Below are 21,075 nucleotides of genomic sequence, written 5' to 3' on the forward strand. Positions count from 1 at the left end.
GTTTTGTGCAGCTCCTCTTGTTTAGCAGGGGTCGCATAATATAAACGCCATCACCCCGCACACTCTATCGCGGTGAATGTTCCCGACTATTACCTGCTGCGTTCACACGGATCACCCCGACTTCTTTCGGACATTTTATTAGGAGGCCGGCTGGAAAAAGTCTGCATTAAGTCGGGGTGAAAAATGTGGCTGTTTGCATTCACACATGCAGCCCACCCGGACAATGTCGGGACATTTTCAGGAGTGCAGTGCATGTGTGAAAGGGGCGTTGGTCACAATTTTCTGCTCAGCATTGTTTTGAGCATGACTGCGGTGTAAAATTAGCATTTAGCTCAAACTATGCTATGCAAATACAGCCTCATAAAGATGCTAACATGGACATAGACTAATTAAAGGAAGAATGAGTTGGACCAGAACGTAAGGTAGTAAACCTTATTTCCTCTTTGTGCGGCGCATAATATTTCATCCCAGTACTGTAGATCTGCACTCAGGCTGAAGGATTTACCCAGGGAAAAACAGCCATGCAAATAAGCGCAGCTGAAATTACTCCAGTGCTGTAGGTTATGGTGTGTCAGAGTAATAATCCTGTTAGATATGTTCGCCAAGAATCCATGAATACAAAGAAGGTACTTGCTTTGATTTCATGTGTGGTGGGCGAACAGGAAGATCTACTGTTTGAAATTTCAATATCTAAGACCTTGTCATTTTGGTCTAATTTGTCTCATTAAGTACAGTCACAGGCCTTTTATTTCCGCCAAGGGGTGCTCTCTGCACTTGGAATATTGAGTCTCTTATTACATGAATTTCCATTACTTGGCTTTTCATTGAAGTGGCAGGGGAGTGACTGAGAAATGCCCTGGAATATATAGAGCCTCGGAAAGTTTTGTGTTGATTTCACCAGTGTTTCATTTTGCATTTCAATGGCACTTCAATTCTCCTTTCAGTATCACCAGAATCCTTTTAACAGTGTTCCTTGAATTATCGGCCTGCACTAAAAAAGCAGGAAAGAGCCAATTTCTATTTCTAGTTAGATGAGATGGAACGAGCAACAAAGGCTCCTTTCATTGTACAGAATGTACAGGTTGTACCTTGTTCAGTTTTAATATAGTTTTTAATATGATAAAGAGACATAAAGGGTATAAAATGACTTAAAGCAAAGCAATTACACTGTGTCTTATAGCAGCTTGACTGTAGACATCCTTTTCTGCCGTTCTCCTTTTGAACACAGAGAAAAGAGAGGTTAATGTAAGGACTTGAAATGCCCTCACTGACCTCATTCCAACACATTTTCAACGCTCGACAGAAACACTGCAAGTAAAGAACTGATGTATAATTATAGCTGCAGTAGTGGCACGTCGTGTAAAATTGAGGAATTACTTTTTTCCCTCTGCTATCTTGCCTTGTAAATAAATGCCTCGCTTGCAGACCTTAATGAGGTTGATGAGTGTCGATAGGGTCTTTAAATGTGGGTGTAGGTGTTAGCTTGTGTCACTAAAAATGAACCACATTATAGTCCTTGCTTATGTTACTCTGTACTGATAAAACACAACTTTATCTCTTAGTTTATGTTTGTTTGCATCTCCATAAAGGAACACATGCTTTTAAGACAATAGATAAGAAGAGATGCCAGTTTCATATCTGCCCGCTACAACCAACAGATGGCTAGCTTGGATTAGCACAAAGACTGAGAACAGAAGGCTAGCTTGACTCTGTCCAAAGATTTAAAAATCAACACACCAGCCGCTCTAAAGTCTGTAGTTATATTATATCTTGTTCATTTAATCTGCACAATGAACTTAATGTACAAAATGACAAGTTGTGTTTTTACAGCAAGTTTTGTGCTGGACAAACAAGCAAGCTAGCTGATTCGCTGTCTTTGTGGTAAGCTAACTTCTTGGAGTGAAGCTTCCTATCGAACAGATGTTTATAAATATGTGGAATCCCTCCGTTCCAAGGCTTGGTAAGACAGCATATTGACACATTTCCCAAAACGAATCCCTTAAAGCCGGTGTTGATTTTAAGCCAAGCTAGCAGCAGAGCTCTGTGGATGGCAGTTCTGGTCGGACAGTTGGTCTGTCCACCACTTTGGTCCAGAAATATCTGGGAGCAGGTTACGTTTCATCCAGATATTCATGATCCCAAGAGGATGACCCTCTGGCTTTTCTACGAGTGCACACAGCAGTCCAAGCTTTCACTTTATTTTACATATCTAATCATTTACTGAATTAATTGATTCATTGCCACAAAATTTGGTACAAAGATTCCTATGCTAGGTGTTTCCCAATGATTACTACTGGTTTGTTTTGTATTCCTAGCAGGTGGGCGTGTTGGGACAGCCGCTTGGAGTTGTTGTACTAGAATGATGTGTTCTTTTAATGCTGTTAGAGTTGGCTTACAACATGCAGTTATTTCCTTGTGGAGAAATTACCACGAGTGTGTTTGGGTGCACAGGCAGTCATATAGGGATGAAGGATGTAGTGAAGTTGTTGAAGTCTCTCTGTTGAAGGCAAAACATCACTGCAGCTTGCAATAAAATGTTGACAATAACTCGACAGGTTGGCGTGAATGCTGTTCAACACAGGTCTGGTTCCCATAAGATGAACTGTAGTCTCTTTGATCCCCTGATCTGTCCTCTACAGCCATCCTCTGGTCATATCTTATCTTGTGCTTTGGTTTGTGACCAAATGCTTGCAAAAAATAATTACTATAAGCTTCAGCTGTCCACAACCTGTACTCCTCCAGGACCCTGAGGCGTGCAGGTAAGATTGACGCCGAGTCCTCTTACCCCGGACACAGTCTCTTTGAGACTCTCCCCTCTGGCAAGAGACTGCGCTCCATTAGGACCAAAACCTTATGACACAGGAACAGTTTCTTCCCCTCTGCTGCTGTTACATTTTTATTCTCATTGCCTATTTTTTTATCTTGTTCTATTTAAGTCTTTTACTTATTTTTGGCTGACCGCCGGGGTCAGCCCTACACATGGGTCTGTATGTCACTGACTAAGTAACTGACTGACTGAGTGAGTGAGTGACGGTACTTTCAGAGCCATAGAGAGAGAGAGTCGTGACATCGCAATGGCGGATCGTGGAACATATTGGACCTCCACTGACGCGACTCTATGTCTATACGGCTCTGGATACTTTGTTCGCTGCTCGTCCACTGTCCTCACCTACGTCCACAGTACGCACCTGCTTTCAAAAACGTTGTCATCGGCCTCATAAGGACAGTCCTTATAACACATTGCCCACAAAAGCGTACACTGACCTGATGCGGTCAGCCACATACGAGGTTTTGACCTAGTTATTCTAGTTCTGTTATAATTGTTCTGCACCAAAACACAAAAACAATTCCTGGTAGTGTAAACCTACCAGGCAATAAACCCAGATTCCGGTTCTGTATGCTAACATATTGAACTAAGGTGCAAAATTACTTAACATCCACATGTTGGCATCATCATTGTGAGCTTTTTCATTCAAATATCTGGCTTAATAAAAGCGAGAGCTGCTAGCTTGGCTGTGTTGTCTTACATTTGTTTCTAGTGTGTTTCAAGTGTGATGTGAAGGCCAGGTATTACCTCCCAATCTTTGCTGTGGTACAGTATACAGTATATACACTGCCTAAAAAAGAATAAAGTCATTCATCTTTCTTCTCTCAAAGTATTTGATAAGACCGTGCATGCGTACAGAATGATAAATACCGAGGAGCTGCTGATGGATCACGTCTAATAAGGCATAAAGCAAAGAGTCATAAAAGTCTCTCTTTCCTCATGTAGCAGAGAGACTCCAGTTTGCTCTGAAGCTGCCTCATACCGCTGCTCCTAAGGAGAATTATTTATCTCCTGCTCTATTCCTAGGAGGACGTTGTTGACAGCATTTCATCGCACTGTCTGAGTACCACGGGCTTCCATTAGGGCAGGAATTGCAATTTGATGTCTTTATGGGAAGTTCACCAGCTGCACTACAGTTAAAGGCACGGAAAGCAAAAGTAATACTGAGGCAAAGAAAGGAAACATTTATTGTTTATGAATGTGGAGTCACACATGGTCCTGTCTGAAAAGAACAGGGAGGTGAGGTCTTGGTTTGAGGTCTCTGAAATAATCCTGCCTCCCCCTCTCCTCTCTCGACAGGCAGCTGGACTTTGGATTTGTTCCCTTGGAGAACAATCAGCACATTCGTGTAAAAGCGATACATTGCATTTGCAAAAAAGACAGTCTAACATTCCACATGACAACTAGGTTTTACATTTGTGATGCCCACTGTAGTTTATATTGTTATAAAAATGTACAGAATAACATTTTTGTGTCTCAGTGCAAAAGATATATATTCCAAAAGAATTTCAGAAAAGCCGTGCCCTTGTTAAATGTCCCCCGCGTCTCCCCCTGATCTGTGCCCCCACAGTAAAGTAACTGGCCTGTTCAGAAGAACTCCAATAAATAACCAACAGAAGCAGTTTTACAGTCACCGTCAGATAGCAGCAGTGTTTCAGCTTTGACTTTAAATACATATTCACAAACACCAGTGTGTCACTGTACACCCACAAGTCATCAGAACAACTTTAACTATAGATTATAATAATTACAGTCGTATTGATAGTAATTACCATGACAACAACCAAAAAAAAAACAGGAATCCAATGTGTCACATCTGCAGTAAAGTATTTACATTGCTTTTTCAAGTTCTGTGGCTTAGTTTCCCGTGTGTGAATTTCCCAAGTAAAAGAAGGCAATGAAGTGTCTCTAAGGTAAAAGGCGGGGGTGGGGAGTTTATCAGCTGGTGCAGATGCTGTTGATGGAGATGATGGCGGGGTCCACCAGGCCCAGCTCCTCGTGCTCGTTCACGCACAGCTGATAGCCGCAGCCCCGCCTACGCTTCAGCGGGGTCACCTTGGCGTCGGGCTTGGCGCGAGGCGGCAGCAGGAAGCCCACGCTGCCCGCGATCAGCATGTGCCAGATGCTGTGGATGTAGAAGTAGTTCTCCTCCGTCTCCACGAAGGCGTAGAGGGCCACGGCCGACGTGGCGATCATGGTGCCCGGGAAGAGGAAGAACACCCAGCGCTTCCAAGTGGGCGGGTAGCAACGCCGCCGACGGATGGTGCGCACCGTCTGTTGGGCCAACAGACACAGAACAACTTCAACAATTAAAACATGAAGTTTGAATGCATTTTATAGCTTAACTTCAACTGTCACTTAGGTGTTTCAATGAATCACTCATAGAGATCTAACAATTGTTTCTTAGGAGGGTTCCTTTACTTAAAAAAATGAGAGGTCGAGTGGATTTTGGTGGAGAAGAAGCTGTTAATATCTAGAGGGAAGGAAAGAAGGGCACAATGCCAATAACTTTGCATACAGAGATCATATTAATTATTTATGTTTCCCATATTTGTTGAATTTCCTGTGATTAACAACCACACAGAACCAGTCGTTCACTTCTAGGTGAAGCTGGTAAAAGGCTCCTCTGGGCTGCACATAGGCAACGTACACAGGTGTTGTACGGACATGTTCGCGCATGTCTCTTTTGTACATTATTGTGACGAAGGAAGACCTCCGCAGGCAGCGGCGAACTAGCTGGCTGAGCAGCTGTCAATCAGAACTGCAGCACGCTGTCCCCCTCACGGATGAAGGCGCCCGATGGCGAGTTAAAAGTTCTGAAGAGTGTGCCGGGCTGAAAAGACGGCGGTGTTATCTAGTTTGCTAATATTTGTATATTGCAGTACTGGTTTGGTAGCTCATTTATACTAGTAGCCTTGCCTTAAATAAAGCAATAGCTGTTGCACTGGTCTTACTGCATATAATATGGGTTAGAAAAGTCTTATTATACTTTATGGAATGGTGAGAACTCTACGTTTCTTTGTACAGAGGCTCAGTCCTCGATGCAGCGGCCCCCTGTTTGACTCCCACCCTCGGCCCTTTGCTGCGTGTCGTCCCCACTCTCTCTCCCCCTATTTCTGGCACTATCCACTGTCCTCTCTCTGAAGGCATAAAGACTGAAAAATAGTCTTTAAAAAACAAAAAAAATCTTAAGTCGAGGCAAAACGACTTCTCTGCATTTGTTTCTAAATGCAGCCTAAAATGCTCTTTGCTCCCATGACAGAAATTAAAGATAAAATGTGCCAAACTATTTTTCATGTTCTGTGATTAGGCTAAAAGTGATCAGCGGACATTGGCTGCATGGTGGTGCAGTGGTTAGCGCTGTCGCCTCACAGCTAGGTTTCTGGTTCGAATCCCAGTTGGGATGAAGTGGGCCTTTCTGTGTGGAGTTTGCGTGTTCATGCGTGGGTTCTCTCTAGCTACCTCCCACAGTCCAAAGACATGCTCCATAGGTTCATTGGTGACTCTGAGTAGCCCATAGGTGTGAGTGTGAGTGTGTTGTTTGTCTCTATGTGTCAGCCCTGTGATTGACAGGCGATCAGTCCAGGGTGTACCCTGCAACTCGCCCAATGACAGCCGGGATTGGCTCCAGCCCCCTGCGACCCTGAACAGGATAAGCTGTAGAGATAATGGATGGATGTGCCGAACAATTTTTCATGTCCTGTGATTAGACTCAAATGGATAAGTCAGAAGGTCTAGAAGGTTCCTGGTTTGAATCTCAGTTCGGATGTAGGGGGCCTTACTGTGTGGAGTTTGCATGTTCTCCCTGTGCATGCGTGGGTTCCCTCTGGGTGCTGCGGCTCTCTCAAACAGTCTAAAGACATGTGGTATTGATAATAGATGGATGGATAATTAGTCATTTTCATAAAACCTGATAAGAAAGACTTAAGTATCAATTTCCAAGGAGCCATAAAAGAAAGCATTTTGCACTTATTTATTCTGTAATTGATCCCTGTGGCCCTGAGCTTAATGCTCTCATTCCCATAATTTAATCAGCTCATGTCCTGTAGAAACAGGATATTGAAGTGGAAGATCATACAGGCAGCAGTCACTCACACACGGAGGCCGATGGGATTGCAGTGAGGGAGCAGCAGGCGCTTTACTTTGATCGCAGGAACAGAGGGACGGGATTCTCCATAAATCTGCTTTTATTGTCTGATATTTGTATTCACGGCCGTCGCTGCAGCATAAAGTCCACCACAGCGATCACAATCAGCTGATAGACGGGTTCAGCTGGTCATCATTGGTTCTGTTGTGTTGTTTAGGCTCATGTTGTGTTTGGTGCTAACTGGATATGATGTCTGTATTTGTGTAATAGAGAGAATGAGCTCATGTTTTCTCTAAGTGGCGCAGAGTTGCAGAGCGTGCAGCACAGAGAGAGACTTGGACATTTCATTTCTTCCTAAACAGCGTTCAGAGAGTGCTTCATTATTTCATTCAGTGTATTTTCATCGCTTCATAAACACTGATTGCCTGGATTATGTTTTTCCCCTTTTCCATAAAGAACCCCCACACTGTCAGGGGAAATGTAAGCTGTTCATGAATGACAGAAATAATTACATGTATTCTAGCGGCAAAACGCCTCTGATTGAGTTATTATGCTGAATACAGTTTGGGTTAAAGACTAATAATCTATGTGAAGCCAAGTGAGGAAAAACACAAAAAGTCCCTTTGGAGCTTCTTCTAGTTAATACAAACAATTTCCGACCAGGATTGTCTTTCCTGTGCATAAGTTAGTGGCCTCCTTTAGATTGAGGACTCGGGGATATTTGGCAGTGACAGATTTGAACTTCTACCCTCTTTCTCGCTTCTCACGACACCCCTGCAAAAGCGGCAGGCGCTCTGTGCCCTCCCGCTTGACTGATCTAATTCGGTTGTGTCTGGGAACATCCAGAATGCCAGGCTTTGCAGAAACATGACACGCCGAAATGAAAAGGGCTCTTGTAGAAAAGGCTCGACGGGAGACTGAGGAGAGGATGCTGAAATGCAGACGTGCGCTACTGAACAGCTGATAAATTATGAAGCGACGGTTAATCAAAGGAGGAGCCGGCGCTCTTTGAAACTGTCGCTTTTTATGGAAAAGTTGCTGTGCAGAGTTTAGTATTGTGGCGAGTTAGAGTGTGTTTAATTGCCAGTATAGCAGACCATAATATTTGCATTATATATATATATGAGAAAAAAAGCATCTATAATTGATTTATGAATGCTTCAAAGGCGTAGGAGAACCAGCTTTGCATACACTCACATGTGAATGAAACAGAACGTGTCTATGAATTCTTTTAATCTTAGAATAAACCTCGCGCGCTTATAGTAACATATACCTTCTCCTCCTTTTGTCGCTGCTTTACATGGCAGATTTAAACAGCTCTTCATCTTCCACCGCTTCTGTAGGATCCTCCTCCAGCTCACACAAAGATAATTCTCAGCGCTACAACTCCCACACTTTATTCAAAGCCTCCTCCAAGGAAGCCACAAACCTTGTTTTCAAACTCATGTCAGAGGTTCGGTGTTAAAAGGTTTTTTTTTCTCCCCCCCCCTCCAAGAACCTTGCCTGAAAGACTATTATTTTTTATCTTCTCAGTTCAGGGAGCACATTATGACTCGGAGAAGAGTCAGTGAAAGTACAAGCTGACTTATAATGGAACTACAACCCATGACTAATACCCACAGGCTGCAAAACTTTTAAAGCCGCTGCCATGCTCATGTAAAATAGCTTTATTGGTCAGAAAGCCACAGTTTTTAGCCACGCACATGTTCGTGCCCCATGTTCCAGCCCGCAGCTTAAATGATGGATTAAGTCCTTTTTACACTTAGTGGCACGAGGAACAATAGAAGGGCAGCGCTGACACTTTTCATCTGCATGTTTCAACAAGCTTGTCCATGAATGTTAAACTCACATTATGTATTAAATTTAATTATCTTCTATCCGGTCCTGACTGCTTGTTCACACACTGCAAGAATTAACATTTTGGGTGGGAAAAAAAGAGTTTTAATCTGTGAAATACAGGATTAAGAAGCTGAAATTAATATATTACTTTATTAAATTCCTTCATTTTTGCTGCAGACTATAAGATTTTTTAACTTTAAATGTTAATAGCAGAGGCTGGTGAGAGAATAAGTCTGTTTTTCGCTGTAGTGCAGTAAATGTGTGTTGTTCTCACCCAGGCCACGGCCATGATGCCCAGAGCAAACAGGCTGGGTCCCAGCAGGTTCCACAGACCGTGACGGTCGAGCTGCAGAGCCATGGACAGAGACATCGCCCCCAGCAGATACAGCACCTTGACAGGAAACACACGGATCAATAACAGCCCCCCATAAACACTGTCGACAGTGTTACTCCAACAGTGAGAAAAGAAGATGTATGTGTGGTCAGGAAAGAACAACACTGCAGCTTTTGGAGAGAAAAATACTGTTAAAATTGTCATTTCCCCCCCGACATGAAAGAAAGAACTGTGACAAAAGCTTTGCAGTTGCATAACAAATGTTTTTGCAATGTCAGTGCCAGTTTCTGGATGTGGGGATATTGTGCTTTCGTTTTTTCTGCACCTGTGTCCTGTTGGTTTTCTGGATTTGCTTGTGCATTCGTGGAGGTTTAGTGGAGAGAATTTAACTGACAAAAGGCAGGAAAAAGGAAGATGTGCTTTACTGACAAGAAGGGTGAAATTCAGTTCAGTTAAAGTAGAAAAATAATAATACAGTGAGGAAGACTTGGAACATCTTGTCGTAATGGTTTCTATGGTAATGCATTACGAAATCTACCTTGAAAACAGTTTGATGTTTGTTTGCTATGTTGACCATCCAGCAAACTTACTTACAAAAAAACATACTAATTTAATACAACATTCAAGGTTCTTCTTACTTTCAACCAATCACACAAGAACAATGAAAGTTAATTTCTCCGACTAACATGTATAACAGCTTATTCCTCTGTGTCACAGACCTCTGTTGTTGTCCAAACACTATTATAAACACATCACTGAGCCACTCGGTTACACTGGTTCAAATATCATGAACAGTTTCTGTGTGTAGCGCCTTCATTTAAACAAAACTCATTTTCAAACGGACACTGAGGGAATTGTGGAATACGTTTCGCACGCGTGCTCTAGCCGTCTTTCCATTTTGGATGCTGCATCCATTTATCGAACATGTCTTTGTCATATAGAAATCAAGATGTCCATTAATCAGTCCAAAATATTTAATCACAAACTCAACTTAAACATCTCGAGACGCTGACTAGTGTTGGGAATTACGGCTCTTTGAAGGGAGCCGGATCTCATGACTCCGTTCAAACTACTGGAAGAGAGAGAGTGGTCAGACTGGCGGACGTGCCTGCACTACTTTAAAATTCTGCACACTAGGAACAATTAATCATTGATTCGCCAATTATTTAAGGTACAACTCTAAAGAGCGGTCGACCAAAAAACAACAGACTTGGCGAAGGGTTATTATGTTGCTCAGCGTCGACACTATGTTGTGGTGACATGATTCTGCTGCATGTGACCTGGTGTAGCAGAGGTGCAGTTGGAAAAAGCTGCCTGTGGTAATTCGGCATAAAGGAGAGTGGATCTAGGGCGGGCAGTGAAATTTGGGCACAACTGTAAAAAGAATGGCTCTTTGGTGCAGTCACCAGGTCCTAGGTTTGTTCACGAGTGTCACAACACTAATGCCTCCATTCGCACACCTGCCTGCAATCACATGGCACCTTGGCTTTATTACACATAAACACAGGCTCCACCCACTGTTCAGTATCTGTCTCATGGCAAGATCAAATAAACACAAAATAAAAAACACACTTCGGCTCCAACACTGTGTATTAATCCACTGCTGGAAATAGTCCCTAACAAAACACGACATCCTGCTGTTTGAGTCTTTTTTTAAATAAATGAAACAACCTACTTACAATGCATTGTTATAGATTGACATCCTCTGTAGGAACAAATGGGGCAGTGAAGTTTCCTTTTATCCTTTTTATAGGATTCATTGACATTAAGAAAAACAGCCACTACAAGAGCTGGCTCCAACCGAAGCAGGCAAATCTGTGTTTCTACAAGGTAAAAGCCATTATTTTAACAACAGCGGGGAAACGGACAATACCGAAAATAACTGTGGCCATTGTTCAGACAAAATTGGATTTTCACATTGCTTGCAGAGTGAAACACTGTGTGAGTTTCCACATAACAATGAAAACAAAACAGTAAGACCAGAGGCCCACGCTATAAAAAAAACTGGTTTAACTTTTTTTTGTCAAGCTCACAATTTGACATAAAGCCACAGGATATAAAATAGATACAGTGAGAGTGAAAATAATCAATAAGCTGTGCTCCACATGCTCTGGGAGAACTTTTTGCCTGTCCGGGGTGCCTGAGGTCTGCACTCCTCTGTTTGCTGGGGAGCGTGAGGAGGAATCTGGGATTTTTTCAAGCGGGGAAGGGATGACCCCTTCTGCAGGAGAACAGGACTAATTGGCACAGACCGAGGAGGAGAGGAGCAGCGTGGTGCAGCCCGAGGACTCTGCGCAGCACCAGTCATCAGTCATACTGCACGGCTGGGTCGCTCAGCAGCACCCAAACATGCACGTATACATGCATTATACCATGTATCATATGAAGGAGTGAATGCATGGGCGCTCACAGGCCGGGGCTCTGCTGTAATGAATCATTATCTGTCTGTGTGACAGAGGAGCTGGTTTGAAAACTCAGAGGAAGTCTATTTTTATCTGCCGTATATTTTCACGCCTAACAGTGTACAGTAATATGGATTTATATTGTAGCTGTGCAGGCGTGGATTACAGCGTGCAGAACGCCGAACACATGTTAGAGTCACTGAATATGTTAAATAATTTAAACATGGATGTTCATGCTTGACCTTTGGGAACCTCTGACGAGCATCTGAGCATAAAGGTCCACTTGTAGCTTTTTAAGCAAATCTCATTAAATATAAACTCTACCACTTTTTTTATAATTTAATATCTCAACTGCACTGTTGATCTTTTTTTTTTTACTGCTGATTTTTTTATTCGTTCTAACTATAAAACGTCACATCGTGCCAAACTAAATGTTACACTGTTACAAGGTTACGATTTCAAAGCGACGTACATCTGAGAGTTAACACAACACAAGCAAGGATCCAGACAGGAGGGAACAAAGTCAGTAAGTGCCAACAAACAGCTTCAAGTGCGATCGGACACAGGTGTCGACAGGCAGTGCGCTGAGGCAATGCAGGCTGTATAGAAGCAGAATGGTGTCATTATCAACACCATCATGAATATCCTAATCAGCATCAACAACATCCTCAATATCATCCTCCGAAATAACCCCGCTGCAGCGCCGGCGATTTATCTAAACTCTTAATTTGGTGAATTTGGAAATGATAGATTAATGCTATTGTTACTTACCAAAAATTATATTTCATGGACTTTAAGTAACAATCTCGAACTTTGTAATGTAAATAAATGTCTGTTAAGTCACTCTCTATCACCGAATGAGGTAACACAATGGTGATTGAGCCTATGGCCCACTGATGAAAGCCTTTGCACTTGCAGTATATAGTATTATTATGGACTGGGTGTCTGTGGTAACTTTTGCAGAAAAAATCCCAAGCGGCGCCCAGTTAGTGACACGTTTTCCATCAGCCAGCAGTGGTTGGTCTGCCAGAGAGGGTAGGCGGAGCTAAGCGGCTGCCTTTCCGCTCTCTGCAAGTGTTGCGAGTAAACAGTAATCTACTATGACTGAACAAACAAAGAAAAGATCGATGACTACAGATACAACTTCAAAAATAAGTGAAAATACACAGAAAAAGAAACAAATTGGATGCTCAGATGAAGGCAAACAGTCTAAAGAGAAAGAGACCGTCAACGAGGAAAATCAAGAGTTAACAACAGTGACTATGGGAGCCAGCCGTAGACGTCTGGTTAAATTGGGAAGAGTGCTCTTGTAATGATGGATTATCGCGAGTGGGAGCCACTCAAGAGCACAAAAATTGAAATCTTCGAGATTGTATCTTTAAATGCCAAATATTGCAGGTTGGATTTTTGTAGTTGTGGCAATCATCTTATCAGTGATATCTCCTTTGGGGCGGCTGTGGCTCAGTGGTAGAGTAGGTCGTCTCTCAATCGGAAGGTTGGGGTTTGATCCCTGACTGCTACAGTCTACATGAGGAAGTGTCCTTGGTAAGACACTGAACCCCAAACGTGCTAGGTTCCTTTTTGGAGATTGGCACAGTAGCCTTTGCCATCAGTGTGTGAATGTGGCATGCAGTGTGAAAGCACTTTGAGTCGTGGGAAGACTAGAAAGGTGCTGCATAAATGCAGTCCAACATTTTATAATTGAAACGTTTTATTCAGTCAAATTATTTGCCAAAATCTGAAGATGTGTCAACATCAGTAAAAAGAAGTCTGGCAGGGCAAGAAAGTCGGCAGTCTGGCAATGAAACAGACTGTAATCCCCCTGAAGAGCCAAACTTATATTTGGCAAACCATGAAATGAATGCAAAAGAATTCTGTTTTTTTAAATTAATCACAGTTTACAGACCAACAACCTGGTTCAACCTTTATCTTCTGCATTTCCTGTAATTGGGAACTCCCACTTTTCAGTGCAGCAGACATTGGGGTGCGCTCACTTTCAGTTTAACCTCCATCTAAAGCGTCTAAGATCATCTGGTGACAGTTTTCTGATCGTCTGAACGCACGTTTCATGTCCTCCAGCAGGTAATTTGATGTTCATAATTGCTCCGTAAAAAAAGAGCCGAAACCATGAAGACGAGATCCAAGTTGTAATAAAATGTAATTATCCTTTAAATTGATTTATATGATTATGACGCAATGACCTTCAGCAAACTCAGATTAACTAATCTCCCGAAGCTCTTTTGTTCTGTTAACCAGCAAAAACGACTCCGCAAGACGTAATTTTGAGGACGTTTACACCTTCAAATATCCAAAAGTCAGAAATGCACACACCAATCAGGTGCTCCTGGGTCCTTCACCCTCTACTGCTGCTGTGGTCATGGACATAAAGGAACAAACATACACAAACAAACAAACACACACTGTCTCTCCAGCACACAAGCACACACATTCCACTTGCCAGTCCTGACATGTGCGATTTGATTAGTGACTGCGTACTGCAGCGCTCAGCAAAAATGAAAACTCTAGAGGACAGCAGATGTTCGTATACTCTCCCTCCCTCCCACTGCTCCGCCCCCTCTCCCCCTCCCCCTCGCTCTGTCTCATTTATGGACATGGACACACATACTTACACGCACACACACACACACTTTCCCTGAGACTGCTCCATCTTGGTGCTCAGCCAGGGAGTGACCCAGGGAGAAGGTGCACCTGTTAGTGTTTGCTGCAATATGTCAACGAGCAGAGAATTCAGCACCACGTTCCGCTGATTCTAACACATTGATTTTTTAATTTATAACTAAAAATTGAGGCTTATACGGCCCTAATTTATAGCTCTCCTTCATGGCTCCATAGCTCTCTTTCTCAGTCCCTAAATCCCTCTTTGCTTCAGGGCTTATCTCAAGTTGTCGACCACCAGCATGGTGGAGCTCTCGGCTTAGGTTCAGCAACACTTGGCGGTGGACACGCGCTATGGACAGAAGATGTCGGCTTCCAGACGTCTGAGTCACTGCTTACATAAAACAGTTATTCAACTTGCTCCTGTTATTGGCTGCTTCTTCTTCGTTTAGAGACACAACTGAGCCAATCAGAGGCTTTTCTGGTGTTACTAAAGGTGCAGAGGAAACAACACTTAAATGGAGTGCAGGTGAAATATTTGGAGCCAGGTAAAACGCTGAAACACAATCAACTCGTAATAAAACAGGTAGTGAAGATATTTGGGAAACTTTTATCTTCACATCTTCTGAGTGTTGCCAATTTTTCGACACCATCGGTATTTGCTATTCTGTGTGTGGACTGATAAGGAGCACAATCCAGCACTGTGAGAGTCACATTTTCAGCACACTAATTATTTAGCTGTGTCAGATGGTGCTGTCAGGGTGTGTCATGTATTACAATGTGCTAAGAAAAGTGGATTTTAACACTTACTGACATGTTCACAGCTTTGGAAGAATGGCTCAGGGCTCCCACATGTTGTCATGACTTAATCCAGTTGGATGCTGATTATTTATTTTATGTTCTCGACTTCCCATACCAAAAAATATAAGCTCACGAGTTTTACGAAAGTAAAAATAGTCATTCAGTCTGAATCAGGAGAACATTGCCTACAATCAATGCTCTTAGTAATTTTCCCTTTCAATCTCCCTTCAGTATAATTTAGAGTGGACTGACAGTAGGTACCTACCTGTTTGATGATAGACTTTAGCCTGGCCATAGCAATGACAGTGACCCACACCGACATGAGCGAGCCGAGGAAGTCACAGAACTGCAGGACGTCGTACTCCATGATGCAAAAGACTACAATACCCGGCTGGTCACACGCATGGTAGAACTGTAAGGAGGTAAGGAAAAGACAGCGGTTAGACCAACACGCTCATGTGTCAGAAAAACATCCGTCAAAGCTGCTACAGAAAATAAGGTTAAACGTTCAGTAAATGTTTCTTGGCATTCATTTTTATCATATCTATCGTATCGTATCATATCGTATTAAATCGTATTATATTGTATGGTATTGTTTGTATCATATGGTATTATATCATATTGTTACATATACATTGTTTGTATTGTATTGTAACACATTTATTGTATTGTTTGTATCATATCATATTTATCGTATCATATCGTATTTATTGTATCGTATTGTATCGTTTGTATCATATCATATTTATCGTATTGTATTGTATTGTTTGTATCATATCGTATTTATTGTACCGTATCGTATCGTATCGTTTGTATCATAACGTATCATATTGTTTGTTTTGTATCGTATCATAAGGTATTTATCGTATCGTATCATATCGTATCGTTTGCATCATATCATATTGTATCATTTGTAGTGTATCGTTTGTATTGTATCAGTGTTAAGTGACAGTCTGTCTGGTATGATCTAAAAAGCTCAAACGTGTCCTTTTCATTTAGCCATCATTCTCACAACATGATCACATTCTGAAAACATTTGCTTTCTTGTTTGTACGTGCTTTCATCATTTCTTGCATTTGTTAAAGTGCTAACTACACATGTTTCTACCTTTTAGTTTCAATCATACAACATAAATATTAGATTTCTGGTTTGACAGTAATCTTGAGAGTAACAGAGAAATGCTTTTAAAGGCTTGTCAGATACCAAAATACTCGAGGATAGTAGAGGAGTGCCTTGCCAGCAGACATTTCACTGCAGCAAAAATTGAGCACAGTTCAACTTTGTTGCTTGACCTTCCTGTGTTGTTTTGCTGAAACGCCCTGCATTGGCACCTCCACTGTGCCAATAGACTGCTCCCATTCAAATGAATGTGAATACTTTGTTTTTCAGACAGGCCTCAGGTCAGCATAACAACACAGTTCATATCCTCCCTCATATTAAACATTTGCAAAGCCAATTATTAGGTAATTAGATTACAAGGTAAAACCGGTGGCTAGAATGGATCTAAAATTCTGCAGGGTTCCTGGAGCTCGCATTCAAACTAAAATCATCAGCTGTGCTTATAATCAACATATTTCATTCTCTCAGTATCTGAGATGTCAGCTAAGTTGAGCTGCAGATGGAGCAGTTATGCAGTCTCCCAATTGTTTGTGCCGGTATCAGACCCAAAAATATTTTGTAGGTCAACTCTGTTTTTGTACATGCACCGCTCTGTTTGCGTGGCAGTCACTCACAGTGGAGAAGAACATGGTGAAGATGTAGACGGACGCCTCCAGCAGGTAGTGGCTTCGGATAGCGATGGCCACAGGAGGGACGAACATCAGGTTACTGAGACAGAGCAGCAGGGTGGAGAGGAGCTGGAAGCTGTAGGAGTAGGCCTCCGAGTTGTCTGTGCACCCCCAGCCGTCCCAGCCTAACACACACAAACACATATAGGTCAGTACTGTACTGTATCATGATCTAAGAAAGCAGAGATCAGAGAGAGGAGCTCTTGTGTTTGCAGGCTTCATAGGTTAGAAACTTCCTTCTTTCCTAAACTCTAAACAAACTTCAGGAAAGTCTTCTTTAAGCTTTTGACTAAACAGATAAGAAGAAATTCTACAGAGGATGAATCATTTTGTTTCCAAAGCTCGCCCCTTTAGAATTTACAGTATCTCTTAAAATGGATAAAATATTTATCTCTCTACAAGATGAATGCTTTTAAAGCCCTTTCTTACAAACACACATTTCACTGTGAAAAATAACCAGAGACAGAAACGTGTGAAGTTGTTTATCCTGCACAATAAAGCCTCCTGGTCTGAACTCCATCCTGCTTTGCTACTTGAATTGGATCCTTATCAAGTGGTTCATCGGATGAGACAGCGTGCATTAAGTATTCGTAAGCACCGTTGAACGGAGGGTTTGCAGTGTGAGACGGGGCCAAGGGCAAAAGCTGAATGCAAAAGCGCCATGCCAGGAAGCAGTCACACATATGAAGTATGACAATGAAGAGAAAGCGGCGCTGATAAAAGAAGATCAAAGGCAGGATTTAAAAAAGCCTCCGAGGACGAGCTTTGTTTAGCTTCATAAGCTCATCTTTTATTGAAAAGCTGCGCGTAATTAAGAACCGGTTTTATTGTCTTATCCAAACGGCTTCTATTAGAAGATTAATACAAGGCTGCTGTATGATTCATGGAGCAGCTGCACATACATTCAATGCTGGATTCAGTTCAGGAAGGCAACCTGTACCATCCCACCTTGCTCGTTCCCATTTAAGTGTCGCTCAGCGTGATGTATTTTCACATTAGAAATTCTTAGCTGCAGTAATGACCCGATTTCCTCACAGAAACTTTTATCTTATCTCTCGTGCAAAAGAAGCCTCTGACTGCTGAAAGTCACTTCCAATTATTTATTCATGGTCACACTTTTGCTAATTATTAATTACTGATTAATAATTAAGCCCTTGTTGTGTGTAAACCATATCTATAATAATGTCTCCACTCCTAACAAACAGCTCGCTTTGTTTAGCTAGCGACAGGCATCCATAAGGGGGACGGGTGAACGTGAATACCATTTGAAAATAAAGAGGACTTAAGTGGATTACCTTATCTGAATTTGTTCACATTAATATTGTAAACCACTTAAAACCAACAAACAAAGAGGAGAAAAGCCAGTTTATAAGTCACCTGCTTTGCATTCACATGCAGCATAAAGGTAGTTGTTGGTGCGCAGGAGCTTGCACTGTCCGTACGTCCCACAGTCATTGATGCATGGAGTCAGGTATGAGCGCATATACACCTCTGCGGTGATGTTGGTGCAGGCTTCAAATCTGGAAAAGTCACAGAAATACCAAAATATCATCATAAAGAACATCACTGCAGTACCATCGGTGAATTTAGACACACTTCTACCAGTTTGAAGGTAGAAATTTACAAGTTTGCAACAATTTTTAATTTGTTGGTAGCTGTTATTGAAGACTCATGTCTCTACATATAAAGTCAGGAAGTCTTCAGTTGCCCCAAGCTGAAACATCTTTATCATCATCTTTCCTCACATGAAGTTTACATTTGTAGATTGTCATTACATTTGGTACGCACACTCATGTCCCCTACAGACAGACTGCCTACAGATTCTACATGGAAATGTAGAATCTGTAGGCATGCACATGGATTTTAGGGATGGCAAGTGTTCTGGTTTTTGTTTGTACTATGCTTGTAGTCCAAGTAATATTGACCAATCAGGTATCAGCAGGCTGCGGCGTATGCAAGAAAAACAGTCCGCGTGGAGAGCAAAAGCAGGCGTAACACAATCTGCCGTAATGACATCCAGGCTCCCATCAGTGGCTATCTGCTAATCTCTATAAACAGACATCTGCATGCTAACAGCTAACATTCTGGATCTAAAAGTCCCTGAACATGGTGTCACAAAAGTTGTTCAGCGTTCAGATTTCCCAACTTCATCTAATGCATCGGATCAATCCGACCTCTGTTCAGCAAATGAGCATTTTAAAGTAGTTTTCTTCACCTCTTGAGGACAGACCTGGCAAAGCTTCATTTTCACTCTTACTCTCTTTCCGCAAAGGTAAGACCCGTTAAATAAAGTCAAAGTCTTTTTCTGTTGCTAACCGCTGGCTACACGCCCGGCATGTACACCAGTATCCCCAGAGGCTATATCGTCGTGAGACTATAGCCGATAGGATCCAAGATTGATGTCCCCTTAATGATGAACTGTATCGAGTCTGCTGATCTCTTCACGGTTCATTTAGCACCATCATCAGGACCAAACCTCCAATTTGTCCAATTCTGTTGTTTATAAATACGGCAAACTAATCACATTCAAATGAGCCTCAGCTGTACTCAGCCGCATGTGTCAGTAACATGCGTCTTTAAATGGTTGAGATCATAAACATTATACTTGCTAAAGATCAGTATGTTATTGTCATTTGGACCATACTTAATAACAATTCTCCTCAAAGCCAAATTACAGCCTCAGAGGTAAACCCAGGTGGGGGTCTCTGAGCCCCGTTGTGTTATCTCCTCCAGCAGTGTCATCACTACAGCTCTCAAAAGGTCAAAAGGCTGTTGAAAGGTTTTCAGGTGTCAGACGACTTTACTCTGTTGGGCTCCAATCTCCAAGTTCATAAAGCAATTATAAAAGTCATTATGCACAAGCGATTTAAGTGCTTTAACTTTGGTAGTTTTATCTTCATTAAGACTCTCAATCAGGTTTCTCACCTGGAATTTTACTCCGAACACTCGACCTACGTAAGACGGACCATAAGTTCGGACTTGTCTACAGCTCCTTTGTTTGATTCTAACCAAAGATTCACGTCCTGATAGAGTCTGTTTTTATGCAGCTAAATGTAGACTACAAAGTAACACCTGCATATTAACATATATAAAGTTTGTTTGTCTCTCACACGACATGTGATAAAAGAAAATCTTGCATATTCAGGCTGCTTTGCATCTTTCCTAATTGCTATTATACAATTAGTCACAAAGAATAAAACTCCAGGAGGGAACAAATGTCTTTCTTCGCCGTCTTCCAGAACTTTTTTTTTAATCATCACAGCTGCTCGCTTCTTTATTTTTATATTATATCAACTTAATTGTAGCACCTATCATTCACACTACCTGTTCTCTCCCCTAACGAGCCCTGACTGATTTAACACGTGTGAAACGGGTGGAAATCTAACACATAGCTGCGTCTATGCCTTCCATATTTCCCTACCTCAGCAGTGCTCTCTTGTGAGGATGAGACCGTGTCCCACACCATCTGTTATTATTTGTTATTCAAATTCAATTGTGATTCCCAAGTGGTCCGCGGGAAAGAGAATCTGCTTCATTTCATTCTGTTCACATTTTGGTGTGATTAAGGATTCTTCAAACAGCTCAATCTGCTGAACGGCTCACGGAAAACTCATAAAAAAACGCTGCTTTTGTTAACTTAATGGAAACATTTTCTCCACCTAATGCATGTCTTACTATGACTTTAAAGCACCCTCAGAGACGGAGGGTGTGTTCATTGTTCATCTGTGGTTAGCGAGGACGATTTACTTATAAAAGTAGAGGAGATAAGAGGTGTGCCCTTTAAAAAACTTCTATTTTTAACTTCTGTTTAACAATACATTTCTATTTCTTTGAATTGTCAGCATTAGCACAAAATAATTAGGAGAGAACCTCTTGCTGAAAATCACTTTCACTATTCATGTTCATGACATTTGACTATGTTTGAGGCTGGATTTTCCCTTTGCAGGCCTTTGTCCAGTTTCAGAATAGACTTTTGTTAAGATTTCATTATAAGCAAATACAGAAGTTAACAAAGTCTGCTACTGAAAACCCCCAAATCTAACCACCTCCCATGTCATATGCTAGGTGTGAGCCAGCAGTCCTAAAATAATCTGCTGCGTGACAGATGGGAGGAGATGCGTCTGGATGAGGGAAGCTGCTCCATTTAAACAGCGAGCCCTCACTGCAGCACTAAATTATTAATTTTGGTAAACAAACTAGTGATTGTTATACAAAGATGGGATTTTGAGAAATATTGAATGTCCTACTTTGCAATTGTCTTCCTATAATTGACAGCAAATATTGTCTCTGAGAGAGGTTGCTCTGGGGTGCTGGGACGGAGCCAAGACTTGATTATGAGACTGTCAAAGATTTATGAGCAACATTCAGTCAACTGGTTTTTA

General features: G+C 41.9%; 1 protein-coding gene across 1 annotated transcript in view; it reads right to left on the minus strand.

The window, feature by feature from the left end:
• Window positions 1-3,991: 3,991 nt before the first annotated feature.
• Window positions 3,992-21,075, minus strand: part of tmem8b (transmembrane protein 8B) — a 34,079-nt gene continuing 16,995 nt past the window's right edge. The window contains exons 5-9 of the mRNA XM_069683116.1: window positions 18,071-18,213; window positions 16,640-16,818; window positions 15,172-15,318; window positions 9,028-9,144; window positions 3,992-5,101 (exon numbers count right to left, since the gene is read on the minus strand). Of these exons, the coding sequence (XP_069539217.1) occupies window positions 4,766-5,101; window positions 9,028-9,144; window positions 15,172-15,318; window positions 16,640-16,818; window positions 18,071-18,213 (922 nt within the window). The 3' untranslated portion in view covers window positions 3,992-4,765. The remainder of the gene's footprint in view (window positions 5,102-9,027; window positions 9,145-15,171; window positions 15,319-16,639; window positions 16,819-18,070; window positions 18,214-21,075) is intronic.

Source organism: Semicossyphus pulcher, unplaced genomic scaffold (assembly GCF_022749685.1).
Source record: "Semicossyphus pulcher isolate SPU_LCO1_2020_fin unplaced genomic scaffold, fSemPul1.0.p SCAF_6, whole genome shotgun sequence".
Classification (NCBI taxonomy): Eukaryota; Metazoa; Chordata; class Actinopteri; order Labriformes; family Labridae; genus Semicossyphus; species Semicossyphus pulcher.